The following is a 19,913-nucleotide window of genomic DNA, read 5'->3' as shown; positions in this document are numbered from 1 at the left end:
TGACCTATATATCTTTAAAAAAATTGTGGCGATGAATGCACAATATTGTGATTGTATTAAAACATTGATTGTACACTTTGGATATATTGTATCTATCCAAAATCAATAGAACTGCTTTGAAAAAAAGAAACCACCACCTACCATCAGGTCTTGAAGAGGCTTTCCTATATTTTCTTCTAGGAGCTTTTTGGTTCTAGCTCTTATATTTAGGTATTTGATCCATTTTGAGTTAATTTTTGCATAATGTTTGAGATAGGGGTCTCCTGTCTTTCTTTTGGATATGGATATCCAATTCTCCCAGCACCATTTTTTGTTGGACTGTTCTTTCCCAGCTTTGGGGGTTTGATAAGCTCATCAAAAATCATTGACCATAGATGTGACAGTCTGTTTCTGAACCATCATCAATATGGTTCCATTTGTCTATGTGTCTATCTTTATGCCAGTACCATGTGTTTTTACCACTGTAGCTAGGTAACATGATATAAGTCCAGAAGTGACTGTTATTCCTTTTTAAGATGTTTCTGGCTATTCAGAACCTGTTACATTTCCAAATAAATTTGATAATTGTGCTTTCCACTTGCTTAAAAAATGCTGGTGGAATTTTTATCAGGATTGCATTAAATCCCTATATCAATTTGTGGAGAACTGACATCTTAATGATAGTTTTCCAATCCATGAGCATGGAATATTCTTCAAATTTTTTAGGTGTATTTTATTTATCAATGCGATGCATTGTAGTTTTCTGAATACAAATGCTTCACATACTTCGCTAAGTTTATTCCTAAATATTTGAATTTTTATTGGCTAATGTAAATGAAAGTTTTTCCTGACTCCCTCCTCAGATTGCACATTATAAGTGCATAGAAACACCACAGATTTTGTGTATTAATCTTGCATCCTGACAATGTACTAAAATTGTTTATTAGTTCTAGCAGTTTATTAGTTCTAGTAGTTTTCTTGCAGATATTTTGGAACTTTCTAGATACAGGATCATATCATCTGAAAATAGCAAGTTTTACTTCTTCCTTTCCAATGTGGATGCCTTTTTTTTTTTCTTGCCTGATTTCTTGAGCTAGAACCTGTAGCACTACATTGAACAACAGTGTGACAGGGACACCCATGTTTTTTCCTGATCTCAGTGGGAAAGTTTTCAGTCTTTTACCATTGAGTACAATGTTACCTGTGGGGTTTTCACACATGGCCTTTATCTTGTTGAGAAAATTTCCTTCAATTCCTAACTTTTGTATTATTTTGATCAAGAAAGGATGCTGTATTTTGTCAAATGCCTTTCCTACCTCAGTGAATAGGATCATGTGATATTCTTTGATTTATTAGTGTGGTGTATTATGCGATCGATTTTCTTGTGTTGAACCACTCCTGTATGCCTGGTATAAAACCCACTTTATCATGGTGAATAAAATTTTTAAATGGCTATGATGTGGACCACTGACCACGAGGTGCAGCGGTGCTCAGAGATGTGTTCACCAAATGCAGTGAATGTCTCGTGATGATGGAGGAGGTTGTTGCTGTGGGGGGATGAGTGGGGTGAGGGGGGTGGGGGGTTTATGGGGACCTCATTTTTTTTAATGTAATGTTGGAAAAATAAATAAAGACAAAAAATGTGCTGTTGTGTCCAATTTGATGTACTTTGTTGAGGATGTTTGCATCTGAATTCTTTAGAGAAATGGGTCTGTAATTTTCTATTTGTGTAATATCTCTGTCTGGCTTTGTTTTTAGGGTGATATTGGCTTCATATAATGAGTTTAATAGTGTTCCTTCTTGTTCAGTTTTTTGGAAGAGTTTGAGTAAGATTTGTATTAAATATTCTTTGAATGCTTCGCAAAACTCACCTGTGAAACCAACTAGTCTTGGGCTTTTCTTTTTGAGGAGTTGTTTGATGACAATTTCAGTCAATTTACTTGCGTTTGCTTTTTGAGGTCTTCTATATCTTTTAGGGTCATTGTATGTTGTTCATATGTTCCTAAGAACTTTTCCAAATCATCAACATTGTCTAGTTTGTTGGCTTACAGTTGTTCATAGTAACTTCTTAAGATCTTTATTTCTGTGGAGTCAGTAGTAATGTGTTTGTTTTCATTTTTTATTTCATCTATTTTCATCATCTCTCTTTTTTTCTTTGTCAGTCTAGCTAAGGGTTTTCAATTTTGTTAATCTCAAAAAACCAACTTTTGGTTTTGTTAATTCTATTTTTGTTGTTGGCTAGATTTCATTTATTTCTGCTCTGATCTTTGTTATTTCATTGCTTCTACTTGCTTTGGGAATAATTTGCTCTCCTTTTCTTCCCCCCAGCTGTGTAGTTAAGTCACTGATTTTAGCTCTTCTTTTAATTGTAAGCTTTGAGAGCTATAAATTTACTCCTCAGCACTGCCTTTACTGCATCCCATAGGTTCTGAAATGTTGTGTTCTTGCTTTCATTCATCTTGAGATATTGATTGATATCTCTTGCAATTTCTTCTTTGATGCACTGATTGTTTATGCGTGTGTTGCTTATACTCCATATTTTTGTGACTTTTCCATTTTTTTGCATCTTGTTCATTTCCAACTTTATCCCATTATCAGAGAAAGTGTTTTGTTTATTTTCATCTTGCTGGCTTTATTGTGATTGGCTTAGTGACCCAACATATGGTCTATCCTGGAGAATGACCTATGAGCATTTGAGAAGAATGTATATCTTGCTGTTTTGGAGTGCAATGTTCTGTATATGTCTATTAGGTTTAGCCCACTTGTCCTATTATTCAATCTTTAATGATCCTCTGCCCAGATGTTCTTTCTGATGCTGAGAGTGGTGTACTGAAATCTCCAACTATTATTGTAGATATATCTATTTCTCCCTTCAGTTTTGCCAGTGTTTGCCTCATGTAATTTGGGTCATCCTGGTTAAGTGCATGTACATTTATGATTGTAATTTCTTCCAGCAAATTGTCTGGCTTACTTATGTATAATGTCCTTTCTTGGCCCTAATAACAGTTTTGCTTTTAAAGTGTATTTAATTTGATATAAGTATAGCTCTCCCAGCTTTCTTTTTTTTTTTTTTAGTTTTTGTAACTGCATGCATGGAATATCTTTTATTAGCTTTTCACTTTTAATCTATCAGTATCCTTGGATCTAAGGTGTGTCTCTTATATCTGATAGATAGCATATAAATGGCTCATATTCTCTTATCCATTCCATCAGTCTGTGTCTTTTTATTGGGGAGTTTAATCCATTAACATTCAAAGTTATTACTGTAATGGCAATTCTTATATCACCCGTTTAAGCTTCATGCTTTATCTGTCATATTTTATTTTCACCAATCTTTTGACACTTTTAGTTACTTTTACTGATTTAATCTTCATTTCTAGACTCTCTTCCAAGCCTTTCTCTCCTGTCTTTCCTTTTCAGGCTGCAGTACTCACTTTAGTCTTTCCTGCAAAGTCAGTCTCTTAGTTACAAACTTTCTCAGTTTCTGTTTATCTATAAACATTATAAAATCATCTTCATTTTGGAAAGACAGTCTTGTCAGATATAAGATCCTGACTGGCAATTTTTCTTTTGCAGTATCTTAAATAAATCTTATCAATGCTTGCTTGTCTCCATGGTTTCTGAAGATAAATTTGCACTTAATCATATGGGATATTCCTGGTATATTATGTGCTTCTTTTCTCTTGCTGCTATCAGAATTATCTTTGTCTTTGCTACTTGACATTCTAATTAGTATGTGTCTTGGAGTTGGTATTCAGATTTATTGGGATGGGTGTACACTGAGATTCTTGTATGTGGATATGTATGTTCTTCAATATGGTTGGGAAATTTTCTACCATTTTTTCTTCATATATTCCTTCTGATATTTTCCCCTTCTCTTCTGCTTTCTGGAACATCCATGACCTGAATGTTTGCATGTCTCTTGCTGGCTATTAGCTCCCTGAGATCTTGTTCAATTTTTTTCCATTCTTTTGCTCATCTGTTCTTTTGTATGTTGGCTTTCAGAGGCCATGTCTTCAAGCTCACCAGTTTTTTCTTCTGCCTCCTCAAATCGGCTAATATGCCTCCAGTATATATATTTTTAGTTAACTTATTGAAGTATATCACTCATACATAAACATACATAAACAATAAGTGTATAATAATAGTTGCGAACTTACAAAACAAACATGTAAAACATCATACAGGACTCTCTTAACTCACCCTACCACCAATAACTTGCACTGTTGTTAAATTTTTTAAATTAATGATTAAATGATTAAAGAGCATGTCACAATATTACTACTAACCAAAGTATTTTTCCCCCAACCAACCCTATTATTATCTTTATATCATTTATATATGAACATACATAAATAATTAAGTGTATAGTAAAAGTTGTGAACTTACAAAGCAAATACGCATAACATCATACAGGGGTCCCATACATCAACCCTCCACCAACAGCTTGCATTGTTGTGAGACGTTTGTTAGAAATTATGAAAGATTGACAAAATCTTACTACTAATCATAGTCTTTATCAAATATTTCATGTGTTTTTCCCCAACCCACCCTATTTTTATTTTTTAAATATATTTTTATGACAGAAGTTGTAAACTTATAAAACAACCATGCACATATGCAGAGTTCCCAAACAACACCCTTCCATCAGCACACCACACTGTGGTGGTAAGTTTGCTACAGATAAGATAATATTATCTGATTATTACTATGACCATAGTGAACATTTGGCTCACATGTCCATAATGCCTTTTTACCAACACAGTTCATCTTTCACATAGATATAAGAATATTATTACTACTAACCACAGTCCATGGGTCACTCCAGCTGTATTTTCCCATGCTTCTCCACATTCCCAACATCCTACAGTAGTGATATACATTTTCTCTAGCTCACAAAGGACACTCTTGCATCTGTATTATCAACCACAATTCTCATCCACCTCTTGGTTTATTGTGCTATTCAGTTCCTAGGTTATTCTCTAGCATTCTGTCAATTGGCATTTACATACCTAGATAACCATTTTCAGTCACATCCCCATTTATAAACCAGTTGTTACTCACTGCATGTTGCCATCCACTCTATACATTTCCTCACTTTTACAGTAAAGCTAATTGAAAATTCTACATATCTTAAACATCAGTAGTCCACTCAGTCTTTCTCCTATCTCCTTTATGAATCTACCACCTACAACCAGATCTTGAATGTATTTTCCTACAATTTCTTCTAGAAGTTTTATGGTTCTTGATTTTATTTCCAGGTTTTTTTATCTATTTTGGGTTAATTTTTGGATAAGGTGTGAGATAGGGGTCCTCCTTCCTTCTTTTGGCTATGGATATCCAATAATTTCTGCACCATTTTTTGAATGGATTGTTCTGCCTGAGCTGTGTGATTTGACAGGCTAATCAAAAATCACATGACCATACATGTGAGGGTCTGTTTCTGAACCATCAATTTGATTCCATTGGTCTATTGTCTGTCTTTAGGACAGTATCATGCTGTTTTTTTTTTACCACTATAGCTAGGTAATAAGATTTAAAGTCTCAAGATGAGAGTTCACTTTTCCTTTTTATGATGTTCCTGGCTTTTCAGGACACTTTACCCTTCCAAATACATTTGATGATCATGCTTTCAGTTTTTTTCTTTAATTCTGGTGGAATTTTTATCTGGATTGCATTGAATCTTTATCAATTTGAGAGGAATTGACATCTTAATGATATTTAGTCTTCCAACCCATGAGAATGGAATGTTCCTCCAGTTATTTAGACCTTTTTTGATTTTCCATTAACACTGAGTTGCAGTTTTTGAATACAAGTGCGTTACATTGTTGGTTAAATTTATTCCTGACTATTGAGTTTTATCTGTCATATTTTAATTTCAGCACTTTTGACACTTTTGGTTACTTTTATTGATATAATCTCCATTTCTAGACTCTCTTGCAGGCATTTCTCTCCTGTCTTTTCTGTTCCAACTCTAGTACACCCTTTTGTATTTCCTGAAATTCTGGTCTCTTGCTTAGAAATTCCCTCAGTTTCTGTTTATCTGTGAATATTTTAATCTCACCCTCATTTTTGAAAGAGTCTTTCTGGATATAAGACTCTGGCTGGAAGTTTTTCTCCTGTGTATCTTAAATGTATCAAATCACTGTCTTCTTGCCTCCATGGTTTCTGGTGAGAAATCAGCACTTAATCTTATTGGATATCCCTTATATGTTATGCATTGCTTTTCTCTTGCTGTTCTCAGAATTCTCTCTTTGTCTTTGGCATTTGACATTCTGATGAGTATGTGTCTTGGAGTTGGTCTACTCAGATATTTTCAGATGGGAGTACTTTGTGCCTCTTGGACATGGATATCTATGTCCTTAATAGGGTTGGGAAATTTTCTATCATTATTTCTTCAAATATTCCCTCTGCCCCCTTTCCCTTCTCTTCTCCTTCTGGGACACCCATGACATGTATGTTTGCATGCCTTTTGCTGTCATTTAGTTCCCTGAGACCTTGTTGAATTTTTTCGGTTCTTTTCTTCCTCTCTTCTTTTGTATGTTCACTTTCAGAGCCCATTTCTTCAAGTTCACCAATCCTTTCTTCTGCTTTCTCAAATCTACTATTACATGATTCCAATGTTTTTTAAAATTTCATTTATTGCACCTTTAATTCCCATAAGATCTGCTTTTTTTCTATGTATGCTTCAAATTCTTTTTTTGTGCTCATCCAGTATCTTCTTAATATCCTTAATCTCTTTAGCCACTTCATTGAATTTATTAAGGAGATTTGTTTGAACATCTATGATTAGTTATCTCAACTCCTTTATGTCATCTGGAGGCTCATCTTGTTCCTTTAATGGGGCCACAGCTTCCTGTTTTTTGGTATGTATTGTAATTTTTTGTTGTTGTCTTGGCATCTGGTTTACTAGAGATTTATTCTGGGTTCAGTTTTTCTCTTTAGTTTAAGGCTTCTTGCCCTTTCTCCCTTGCTGGTTGTGCAGTAGCAGCCATGCATGTAGTTGGTGTTGTAAATTGTGAAAGCTCAAGCTGCCCTCATTGTGCCTGGGAACAATGAAGCTTCTACCAACTTTCTCCTTTTCCAAGGGTAGGGACAGAGTCACAGCTGTGTGGAATAATCCAAGTCATGCAGGCCTAGACTGTAGTTGCCCAGACAGACTGATAAAGTTTCTTTTCTCCCCTGCCTAGGGTGGGGATGGAGCTGCAGGTGTGGGCAACAATCTATGCAATGTATGTCTAACATGACCACAGTTGTCCTGGTAGACTTCTGATTTTCAATCTCTGCTGGCTAAAGTTAACTGCAGTTACCTGAATAGGCTGGTGCAGGTCCCACCAGCCTCCTCCCTGCCAGAGGTGGAGCAGAAGCCTAGGCTAGGCTGCATGCATGTTGAGCTGGGTGAAAGAAACTGGTTCTTACCTTCATGAGATTTTCGGTCAGCCCGGCTTCCCCTCAGGCTGGGGGCAGTCAAAATGGTGACCACTGGCCTCTTTAGGACTTGGGCTGATTCACACCCCATCTGTTCCTGGGGTTTTATCTTAGACAGCAAAGTCTACCAATCAGTAACTGAAATCAACGACCAACCACCTCTTCCTCTTCTGTTTCTGGGAAATGGAGCTTCCAATTCCATCCACAGAATAGTTTCTGGTGCGGCTTGTGCTGCCAGAGTGGGATAATCACTAGTCTTTGCGGCTTGGCCAGTAATTTCCCAGAGAGGCTGGCACAGGTCCCCACATCTTCTTCCCTGTCAGAGGTGGCATTTGGACCTAGGTTGGAGCTGCAATCTGACCTGGATGGAAAGAAACCGGTCCCCACCCACCAGCACTGGGATTTTCAGTCTCCATTGCTTCCCCTCGTGCCTGGCACAGAATTAAGATGGCAGCTCCCCAGCTTCTTTCTGACTTGGACAGGCTCAAACTTCAGCTGTTCTCAGGATTATACTTTAGCCTGCTGAATTTACTTAACAGTAGCTGAAATTGGTGCCCAATTGCCTCTTCCTCCCCTGTTTTGGGGAAGTGAAGCTTTCAATTCCAGCCATGGAACAGTTCCTAAGGTGGCTTGTGTCTCCAGTGGTGGATGTGCACTGGACTCCATGGCATGGAGAGCTCTACTTACCAGTCTTCTCTGCAGGTGGGCAGTCTCCTCCTTCCATTCCTTCAAGTATGTTGCGGGATGTACTTCTAGTCTCCTGGAGCCTCCAAACAGGTGCTTCAGCTAACTCCAGAGAGCTTTGGGTATTTACTAACTGCCCTGTAGCAGCAGCTGACTCTAGTAGCTCCTTACCCCACCACCGTCTTGCTGGTTCTCCTGCCTCCAGTATATTTTTTATTTCATTTATTGTGCCTTTCATTCTCATAAGACTTGCTGTTTTTCTATTTATACTTTCATATTTTTCTCTGTGCTCACCCAGTGTCTTCTTAATATCCTTAATCTTTTAGCCATCTCATTGATTTTTAAGGAGATTTGTTGAACATCTATGATTAGCTGTCACAAATTCTCTATGTCATCTGGAGACTTATCTTTTTCCTTTAACTGGACCATGTCTTCCTGATGTTTGGTTTGGATTCTAATTTTTTGTTGGTGTCTTGGTATCTGGCTTACTAGATGTATTTTTTATGGATGCAGTTTCTCTCTTTTGGGCTTTCTTGCCCTTTCTCCCTTGATGGTTGTGTAGTAGGAACTGAGGATGTCTTTGGTACTGTAATCTACAGAGGCTGAAACTTCTCACATTGCCCCAGGAACCAATGAGGCTTCGCCCACCTTTCCCCTCTGCCAGGTTTAGAGACAGAGCTGCAACCATATGTAATAATCCAAGTCATGTAGGCCACAACCATCTGTAGCTGCACAGAGAGACTGATGGAGTTTCAAGCTCCATTCTCCCTTGTCTGAGTTAGGGATCAAGTTGCAGGTGTGGGCAGAAATCTATGCCATGCAGGTCCCAAATGACCACAGTAGCCCAGGTATATTGACATATCTCTGACCCCTCTCCTCCCCTGCCAAGGCTGGGGATGGTCGGACCCTCTGTAGTGCCCAAAAATCTAATCCATGTGGGCCAAATGTACTTGCTCTGAGAGGCTTGGAAACACTGCCCCCTCTTGTCCTATACAGAAGTGGATGGATCCACAGACACCCAGCAGTTCAGTCCCTGTAAGTCCTGGAGAGGCTGAGGAAACACCAGCCCCCTCCTCTCCTATTTGGGGGTGGGGGTGGATCCACTGGCATCCAACAGTCCAGTCTGTGCAGACCAGGCCAAAAGTGCCTGCCATTGCCCAGAAAGGATGAGGAAATGCATCTCTTCTTGGGGGTAGGGATGGAGCTACAGGTGTCATACTATTCAGTATATGCTGGCTAAAAGCGCCTGTCGTTTCCCCAGAGGTGGGGCTGGTGCCTAGGCTAGGGCTGCAGTCTGATCTCTGTAGAAAGAAGCCACTCCCTACTATCATTGTGGTTTTCATTCAGCCCTACTTTTTAAAATGGCAGATACTGGCCTCTTTCTGATTGGACAGGTTCACACTTGAACTTCTCTTAGGATTTCACCATAACCAGCCAAATGTACTAATTAGTAGCTGAACTCTGTGGACTTTCTCCCATATTTTTGGGAAGTGGAGCTTTCATCTCCAGTCACAGAAAAGCTCATTAGGTGTCTTGCACCGTGAGTGGAGGATGGGCACTGGCCTCTGTGGTGAGGAGTGCTCTACTTAATTGACTTCACTCCAGAAGGGCAATCTCCTTTCATTCTTTCAAGGATGTTGCGGGATTCTCTACTGGTCTCCTGGGCCCTGACTACTGGAATGCCTTACTCAACTGCCATCTTGCCCTCATCCTTTAACTTATTTTTGAGGATACTGAATCTTTCCTCATCTATGTCCTGCCTACTGATATTTCTACCAAAGGTAGTTTTCATTTTTGTTATGATGTGTGTATTAGTCAGCCAAAGGGATGCTGATGCAAAATACCAGAAACTGATTGGTTTTTATAAAGGATATTTATTTGGGATAAGGAGCTTACAGATACCAGGTCATAAAGCATAAGTTACTTCCCTGACCAAAGTCTATTTGGAGCAAGATGGCTGCCGACAGCTGCAAGGGTTCAGACTTCTTGGGTTTCTATATTCCTGGGGCTTGCTTTACTCTGGCTTCAAGATTTCATTTCTGGGGCTGGCTTCTCTTTTTCCTCCACAAGGTCAGCTGTAGACTATTAGGTGAATGGCTCTGTCTCTTTCCCCAGAGCTCTGGTTTAAGACTTCAGTATCAAACTCCAATATCAAAACTCCAACATCAGAGACCCTTGCATCAAAAGCCCCAACTCTGTCCTTAGCCGTGCCTTTTATCTTTGAGTCCCCACTCACCAAGGAGTAGGAACTCAATGCCCTAATGACATGGCCCAATCAAAGCCCTAATCATAACTCAATCATGCCCAGGTATAGATCAGATTACAAGCATAATCCAATATTTTTTTTGAATTTATCAATTATATCAAACTGCTACAATGTGTTTGATTTCTAGCATTTCTTTTTGTTCTTTCTTAGATTTTTCATCTCTCTGCTTACATTATCCACCTGTTCTTGTATGTTGTGCACATTTTCATCATATCCCTTAAGATAATTATCATAATTATTTTAAAGGTTTTGTCTGATAATTCCAAATTCTGTGTCATATCTGAATGTGGTTCCGATGGTTGTATCTCTGTTCTGACTTTCTGCCTTTAGCATGAATTGCAATTTTTTTCTTTAAAGTTGGAAGTGATGTATTTGGTAATAGAAACTGAAATAAATAGGCCTTTTGTGTGGATTCTGTAGTAATCTTTCTAGTAGTCAGGTTACACTTAATGTTTGCTGTAGGGGAAGGAGACAGAGGCTTCGTATTCCTACACTGTCCTTGCCTTTGTCTCCCTTGTTGTCTTTAAGCTTCCCTAAGAACCTCTCCTCAGATAGACTCTTCATTCTGGTGCCATTTCAGTGGTAAGGTGGTGGAAAAAAAGAAGAATCGTAAAATCTTGTCATTAAGTTTTAGTCTTTATAGAGCCTGTATCTCTGGAATATAGCCTTCAGTATTTAGCTGGCAGCTTAGAAAGATGTCCTAGTCAGTAGGTCAGATAGGATTAGCTTAAATATCTTTTCAGGTCAATTTTGAACATGAATCTGTCCTGGGCCTGTGTGTGACAATCGAGATTATGAAGGAAGTGGGATCTTTACAAAGCCCTTGTTCTTCTGAGTATGTCCATCCCTGCCACTTTTTCCCCCAGCTTCTGATAGGTCTATTGCTTCCTCCAACTGTTACCCATTACACCAGGTGACAGTGGTTAATATCTTTTCTTTTATATTCTTTAAATAGATACCACCATGGAAGTTGCCTCAGTCCTGAAAACACCCACAACACAGGTTAAACAAAGACAAGCTTTGTGTTAAAACTTCAGGAAATTACCGGACTGGTCAAAACACAGTCCCACACTTCTTTCAGAATTAAGTCTACATTGCCCTCTCTTATACCAGAACTTGCATTAGAATTGTGAGATACCATTTTCAAGGTCATCAAGTTTTTAGAATTATTTGTTATGAAGAGAAATATAATTTATACAGATGTTTGCACTTGGAAATTGAGTGCTGCAATAACAAATACCTATACAGGTAACTGGTTTCCGAATTTGGGAGCTGAGAGGTTTTTGTGTACCATGATAGAGAAACGTTAAAATATCTGAATGGACAGTTAGTAGAAACTGGACTTTGAGGATGCTGCTTGGGATTGTTTAAAAGGAATTAAGGAATGAGTTATCAGAAATTGGGAAAATGTGGATCCTTGATACATAATTGCAGAGATTCTATTTACAATGTGGTTTGCAGTTACTTGGAAAGCAGAAAGTGTACTGAATAAATTTGCTTATTAAGAAACCTAAATAAATTAACATATATGACATGCTCATATGTTTGAATCATCAGTTTTGTTATTTCTAAATATTACCCAATTTGATCTATAGATTCGTTATAATTTCCATCAAAATTCCATAAAGCAAATTATAGAAATTATCACAGGTTCTGCCTACAGGCTAGGAGTGGATATTGTATATGAAGTAAGAGAAAGCATTAGAGATCCCTGGGGACATCTTAGAGTCCTGCCTGCCGCATACATGGCAAAGGTCTTCTTCACAAGTTATAATGAATTCTTACAGATTAGTACTAAGAAGACAAAATTAAATAAACATGGGCAGCATATTCCAAACAATCATTGTATAAAAAAGATACATAATTTGACAATAAATACATAAAAAAAAAAGATCAACATCATTCAAAGTTAGGGAAATGCTAGGTAAACCACAAGCTGTTCCCAAAAACTTGTATTAGTCAGGTTTTCTAGGGAAACAGAACCAACAGGAGATATCTATAAATATTATGATATTTTATAAAATTGTCTGATTGTCTCATGCTACTCTTAGAATACAAAAGTTCACATTCCATAGGAAAGACTGCAAACTGGAAACTCCAATGAAGGTTTATTACAAATTCTTAAGGAGAAGATGACTGGCTGAAGTAGAGATAGGAATTCTCTTTTCTGACTGCTGAAATCATCACTTCCTATTTAAAGGCCTTCAGATGATTGGAGAAGATGTCTCTCCTTGCAGTAGACAATCTCCTCAGTTGACTATAAATATAATTAGGAGTAGATTAATTTACTAATGATTTAAGGCCAAGAAATGTCTTCACAGTAATAATTAGACCCCTGTTTGCTTGACCAAGATGACATAGGAGCCTAACCATCACAGTCCACCCCTTGTCCACTTGGCAATCATTCACATCATCTTAAGCCATACTTAATCTCTAAATAAAAAAACACCTGACATATTTTTTGCCTAATAACACTCTACTGCTCTGCGCAAAACTTTAAATATATCAAAACTCTCCAGAATAGGGTGCAAATCCTTGGGTAGTATTCACTCTTAAATTTGTTATTCTATAACTTAAATATTATGACATAAAATTAATATGACTTACGTGATATGAAAAGGGGATAAGATAGGCAATAAAATAAAGATCTTTTATGTATAAAGCATATACTAACCTACCCATAACAAAACAAGGAAGGAATATTTATTACCATTACAGTCCTTGTTTCCCTAACTGGTCACATGGTCGTAGTTTGTACTTCTCACTACCTTCTTCCACTACTCATTCCATGTCCCCACAAGATATTTAACTATTGGTTCTGGCAACTTTATTTATAATAGCCCAAAATAGGAAATGACATATATGTCCACCAGCAGGTAAAAGAATGAAATGTCATCAATGAATCTCAGAACTAGTATGCAGAGTAAACAAAAAGCCATACAGTAAGTACATGTTATATGAGTTCATCTATGAAACTCTAGAAAAATATAAATTTGATTTTAAATTACAAAAAGCAGATCAGTTATTACCTGCACCTGCTATAAACTAGGCCCAAGATCACTGGATATGCTAAACTCCATTGCATTTCCTCATACAACCAAACACATAGGATATTTTAAAGTTATAACATTTGACTAGAACAAAAACACTAAATGCCTTGTAATACATTTCACAGAATGTGCGAAAGAAATCTAAAATTAAAATTCCAAAGTATTTCTTAGGGATATTATATCCAGCTAGCTAAATGGAGATATATAACTTGTTTATGAATTGAAAGACTCAGTTTGTAAAGGCATCAACACTTGTCACCTTGATCTATAGATTCAATCCCAACCAGAATTCTAGACATTTTTTGCTGTCCACAATGTGATTCTACAATTTATGTGATAATACAAATGTTAGAATGGTCCAAATTCTCCAAAAAGAATAAACTTTGGAGGAACCCAATGTTACCAGATGTATAACCTATTAGAATGATATTATTAGTACACTGTGTTTTTGGAATAAAAATAAACAAAATGGTCAATGGAATGAAAGTAATTTTCAAAATAAAAAGACACATTTTACAGTCCTATGTATGTATGTATGTATTATATATCTATCTGTCTATCTATATATTTATACAGTTATCTGGTTTATGATAAAGATAACGTTTCAGTGCAGTGGGGAATAAAATAGTGCTTGGGCGATTGCAGTTCCATATGCAAAAAAGAATGAACTTTGATCCTTATTATACATTATGTACACTAGCCAATTCCGTAAAAACACAGAAGAACATTTTTGTAAGTTTAGAGTAGAGAAAAATTTATTAATTGAACATAAAATTTCAAACTATAATGGAAGAAGGAACACTGGACTGTATAAAAAATAAAATTTTTATTCATCGAAAGACAACATGAAGAGAATGAAAGGCAATCACGGAATGGGAGTAAGAGAGGTGTTCAACTTCATTAGTTACCTGGAAAATGTAATATGCAAACAAACGAAAACATATTTCACCCAACAGATACTAAAACGAAAAGAAATTTAAAAATCATAGTGTAATCACAAAATCAATCAACTGGAACTTTAATACACCAAAATGAAAAGTGCTGGAATCTATCTACTAAGTTGAAATATATGCATAGTCTATAATCCAGCAAAGATAGCCTTGGTTATACACTCAAAACAACGAACACCTCCTTCACATTGAGACAAAAAGAATATTCATAGCTACACTTTTCATAATGATTGGATACCAAAAACTGCTCAAATATCCATCAACCACAGAATGGTTCAATAAATTATGTATTCACACAAAAGAAATCTATTCAGCACTGAAGAAGGTCAACAATGTACTAATACACATAACAACATGGGTTGTACAAGTAGATTCTGGAGTGAATGATATCAAGCTATACTGTACAAGAACAAAAGAAAGGCAAAGTAATCTCTGGAGTTAAAAGTTATGATAGTGAACTCTCTGACAAGGATGATGTTTCATATGGGGCACTTGTTTTGGTTGTTGATTCCTTAATGTTGGAGTCTCTGAGAAAATTCACATGGTGTACACTAAGAGCTGTGCATTTTCTCTATTATGTTATACTTCAGTAAAAATAATAACAAAGAATGTTGAAAATCTCCTTGGTAATTGATAGTGCTCATTTTATAGAACTGAGTTTTATTCAATGAGAGAGGAAAAAATGATTCCTGCTTAGAAACATTGAGAGTGATCAACAAACGTGTTCAATTAAAATCTCTATGAATAGAAAGTATGAAAAGATAATATGCCAAAATATGGGAAGTTAAATTATTTTGTAAGGCATCTCACAGCATTTCATATCATGAGCAATCAGGAAATTCTACTTAATGTGAACTCACCAGATATCCAGTTGCATGCAGTTCTAATCTAACTCCTCCTCAACTCTATCAATACTTTGCTATTTGTAACATTGTAAACATTTTCCCAGGTTTTTCCTCAGAGCTGCAATCACCAACTACTTTCCCAGGCTGTAGATTCAGGGATTCACTAGAGAAGTGCCCATATCATATTTTATGGAGAAGAAAACTCCAAAATGATCCTCATGTTCTCATTAGATGACAGAGTAAAACTGTGACATAGAATAATCTCACAGCAATGAAGTGGGAGCTTCAGGTGGAAAAGGCCTTCATTCTGCCTGTGGTGGAGCTGATCCTGAGGATGTGGAGACAATGTGCATGTAGAGAAGACAATCAGAGAATGGAACAAAGCATGCAGACCAGGTGCCATAAGAGCAGGACAAAGGGAAGAGAACAGCTTCGTAGAAGTCCAGGTTCACTGTCAGAGGGAGGATACCTGCTGTGTATAGCACGCACAGGTTATATGAGTTCCACACAAATTGCATATACAGCTTACTATTCATTAATTTTCTTAGAGCACAGGATAGCTGATAGCAGCATTATGGTCATGGGCCACTGATGAGAGAAGGCAAACCACTGTTGCACCAATATGAAACTCAGAGAAAACTTGAGCTAGAAAGTCCTTCTCACACATGGTTTTATTCTGAGATAAGAGGTTTATCCTTCAGGTTGGGCAACAGCAGAAGAGAAGCAGATATTCAAGACAGCACAAAGGAGTGGAAAAGGGAGATTCAGCAGAGTATGGATGCAAAACTCTTTTTCATCCCAAGGAGATGAGACACATTAAAAACTGTGTGGACACTATAGACAGGGCAGAAAACCCTAGGAATTCATCATCCAGAGACTTAAATCTTTGCAATGTTCATAAGCCATTTGAGCATGAATCTCAGCCAAGGTGCAGGCAGCATCTATACTCCAGTTCATTATACTAACCCAGGACAACTAACAAAAGGATGGTGGACAACGCCCATCCCAAAAAACAAAGAGCATCTACAACTTCAAGGAAGAAACTTCCACCCATCTGCTTCATGGGACCTAAGACGCCTCTAAATTGGAAGCAAAACAGGCATCACCATCCCCAAATTCTCAAGTTTTAGGAATGAATGAACATAAAGGGGGAATGAAACTATGGACTAAAGTAGACTTATTATTCTAGTAATGGAAGAACTTGTAAGATTGCCATAAAGGCAGTGATCACCATTGGTTCTGAGGGAAGGGACAGGAAAGAAAAGGTGTAACATAGGGTATTTTGGGGACATTGGAGTTGCTCTGCAGGGCATTGAAATAACAGATACAGGCCATTATACTTTATGCCAAAACCTATAAAATTGTGTGGTGCAAAGTGTAAACCATAATGAAAACTGCTTACCACGGTTAGTAGCAATACTTCAATGTGGATTCACCAATTGTTACAAATGTACCACCCTAAAGAAAGACGTTGAGGAAGAGTGGGGAGTGGGGAGTGGGATATGGGGGAATCCCCTATATTTTCAATGTAACATTTATATAACCTAAAGTTTCTATACATTTTTTTAAAAAATTAAAAAAATAAAGAAAATAAAACACTATGTATAGGAAAATAAAGGGTAAGGATATGCAGCCAAATTAATTTTCTTTAGGGTAAGGACATGCAGTAAATTAATTTTCTTTACTCCATGAAATTAATATTTCATTAGTTTCCTATAAAAGTTGTTAGTATTTATAATTTCAAATTCTAATTAATATTTATTTCAAAATATGTGTATTAATATGTTTTACAAGTTCCTCTGTGTTACAATTAGGTTGAAAAATTAGTTGATTTGATTTTTAACTGTCTGGGTATCCATTGTGTTCTTACACTCTGCTCTGGATATGGTAAACCCTGAGTATAAACAATGTACATTGAGTTGGTGCCAGTTTGATTAAAAAATTAAACAAATATGAGAATATTTTTAAAAAGGAAAAAGATTTGAAACATTTTATTAGAGAATATATAAAGCATACCATATAAATAATTGTTGAACTGTGACATCCTAGAGGAAATTACTTTTGGCCCAAAAGGTGAAAAACGTATTTTTTTTTTCCTGAAAAGGCTAAATATATCTTCAGACCAAAAATGAACTTGTAGGCATAAATTATTTTTATTCATAAGAAATTTAGAAAAATTTACAGCAGTAGAGTATACATAAACATGCCAATAAGAATGAGCATTAAGGAAAAATTACTTTTTAAAACATTACCTCTTATATTTTGTAATTGGGTAATCAATAAACTTCAGAATATTCAGGGAAGTAGAGGTATAGGCGTTCTACAGGAGGCATTTTGGGGCTAGTGTGTGCCTGGGTGAGAAAGAGGACAACATGAAGTGGGGGGGCAAAGAGAGGGAAGGAGAGGGCCACCAATCCTGCCTGTTAGACACTTAGCTGAGAACTCGCTGAGCTCCCCATATTTTAGGCCCCCTCCCACATCCCTTTCATCTTCAATTCTTAAATCTTTTGCCTTAAAGTGGAGTTTTGGGGGAAATTTGTCATTCACTGCAGCCTGAAGTTAAGTTCCTGGGTTAGTGTCTGGATCAGGCACACCCCTCACTTAAGGCAACCCGATGTTCTGCACTGCTCAGCTGGTCTGAACTTGTAATTCCTGTTTTTCCCTTTCTGACTCTTTTGCTGTTCACTAAAACATGCTCTTTTCCTCCCCAAACTGTGTTTTCTCCTCTTACATCCTAACATCCTGCTCAAAGACCAAAATATTCTTTTGCCAAATTGTCTATGTAATGAAATCATAGCACTGATGTTTCTTTAAATTTACTTTCTAAGGATGGTACAAGCTCAATTCCTGGGAATCCCTTATACATCCCTCATTTCTGGGTTGTCCTACCTCCCTTGGGTGCTGTTCTGGGCACAGGACTCTCTGTTCCACACACTTCACTTACCTAATATTGCAGCTCCCTCACAACCCTCTTTTCTAAACTCAAGACCAACCAGCTAGTTCTATGCTCCCTACTCTGATGTTTTAGACACTTGTTGATTTTATTCCATGTTGCTCATTGAAATTCACAGAAAAATGAATCAAGATGATTATGACACAATAATCCATGGAAAAGGATTGGATTAATATTGTTGTTTGATACTTTGCTTTGTCTATAAACAAAAATGAATCAGAACCATAATTCTTGATATCACCTCCACATAGCACTGCGAATTTTTTAGTTAAGTTTCTGAATCCAGTATCAGGGAATAACAGGAAACTCTCCTATTGTCCACTCATCAGGTAAATTGCTGTAGTAAATTATTTACACATCACTGCCTGTGTGTGGTTAGTTAATTGGAGATATTTTTTCAAGGTCCTTCTCACAGCTGCTTTCACCTCATTATTTTTTAGACTATAGATGAGTGGATTCACTAAGGGAGTAATTACGTTGTATTGTACAGAGAAGATCAACTCCAATGGTGATCCCGAGGTTGGCATAAGATAGCGCAGGAAAGCTGAGCCATAATACAGGAGCACTGCAGTGAGGTGGGAGGAGCATGTGGAGAAGGCTTTGCCTCTACCTGAGGAGGAGGTGATGCTCAGGATGGTAGAGACAATGCAAGCATAAGAGACAATGATCAGTAAGCAGGTTCCAAGTGCATGTAGGACACTGGAGCAGAGCAGGACAATAAAATTAGTGGTGATACTTGAACAGGACAGAGGGAAGAGTGAGGGCAGCTCACAGCTGAAGTGGGGGATGGAATCGTCTTCACAGAAGTCCAAGTTCATAGCAAGAAGGGCATTGATAAATGCATCCAGAAATCCCAGGCCCCATGACCCCCACACCAGCCCCTTACAGAGCTGGTTGCTCATCATCTGTCCATAGTGTAGAGGGTGGCAGATGGCAACATAGCGGTCATAGGCCATCGCTGAGAGCAGGCAGGCTTCTGTGCCCCCAAACTCAAACACAAAGAAGACCTGTGCCAGGCAGCCTCCAACAGAGATGGTTTTCCTCTGAGAGAGGAGATTCTCCAGAAGCTTTGGCACTGTGGCAGAAGAGAAGCAAAAATCCAGGAAGGAGAGGTGACTCAGGAAGAAGTACATGGGTGTGTGGAGCTGAGGATCTGTCCTGATGACCAGCAGCATCCACAGGTTCCCCATCAGGGTCAGGATGTAAATTCCCAGGAACAGCACAAATAGCAGAGCCTGGATCTGAGGGTCAGCAGACAGTCCAAGGAGGACGAAATTGCCGATGGTACTGTGGTTCCCCAAGGCCATTTAGAAATGCCGCTCTCTAGAAATAAAATAAGTACAGCCCTGCAACCGCTATTGTCCACATTCATTGCATAGGCTGTCATCCCATTAACTTTATATATGCTTTCACTGATTCTTTTGAATTCTTTCTTCATGTGCAATTTGCTGCTTCAGTTCTGAAATTTGAGACATCATACTATGGGCTATAATCTATATCAAAGATTGCTGAGGAAATTCACAAAATTTCCCAATCTGGACCATAACTCAGTTTCTTACCTGCCATTGAAACTGTCGTCAACAATATTCCTAAAACTTTGTAGATTCTAGTGGACTTTCTAGCAGGATCTTCCAAAACTGTTTTTTTCTGCAGTCACTCCGTCTTTTACTCCAGCTAAAATCTACCCAGCGTGCATAACTGTGTGATGGTATTAGTGATCTTCCTTAGGTTTTTCACAGGGCACTTTCACAAACATTT

At 37.5% G+C, this 19,913-nt stretch overlaps 1 protein-coding gene across 1 annotated transcript; it reads right to left on the bottom strand.

Annotated features, from left to right (window-relative positions):
• Window positions 1-18,502: 18,502 nt before the first annotated feature.
• LOC131280679 (olfactory receptor 8S1-like) lies at window positions 18,503-19,462 on the bottom strand. Its single transcript, XM_058309080.1, has one exon. It carries the CDS (start codon window positions 19,460-19,462, stop codon window positions 18,503-18,505), a length of 960 nt encoding a protein of 319 aa, XP_058165063.1.
• Between the last annotated feature and the right edge of the window lie 451 nt (window positions 19,463-19,913).

The sequence above is a fragment of the Dasypus novemcinctus genome, chromosome 12 (assembly GCF_030445035.2).
Source record: "Dasypus novemcinctus isolate mDasNov1 chromosome 12, mDasNov1.1.hap2, whole genome shotgun sequence".
Taxonomy (NCBI): domain Eukaryota; kingdom Metazoa; phylum Chordata; class Mammalia; order Cingulata; family Dasypodidae; genus Dasypus; species Dasypus novemcinctus.
The sequence above is the reverse complement of the archived record's forward strand: the minus strand, read 5'-3'. Positions and strand labels throughout refer to the sequence as shown.

What these genes read in the sequence shown, in the direction of transcription:
- LOC131280679 (XM_058309080.1), bottom strand. Translation starts at nt 19,462, where the DNA reads ATGGCCTTGGGGAACCACAGTACCATCGGCAATTTCGTCCTCCTTGGA.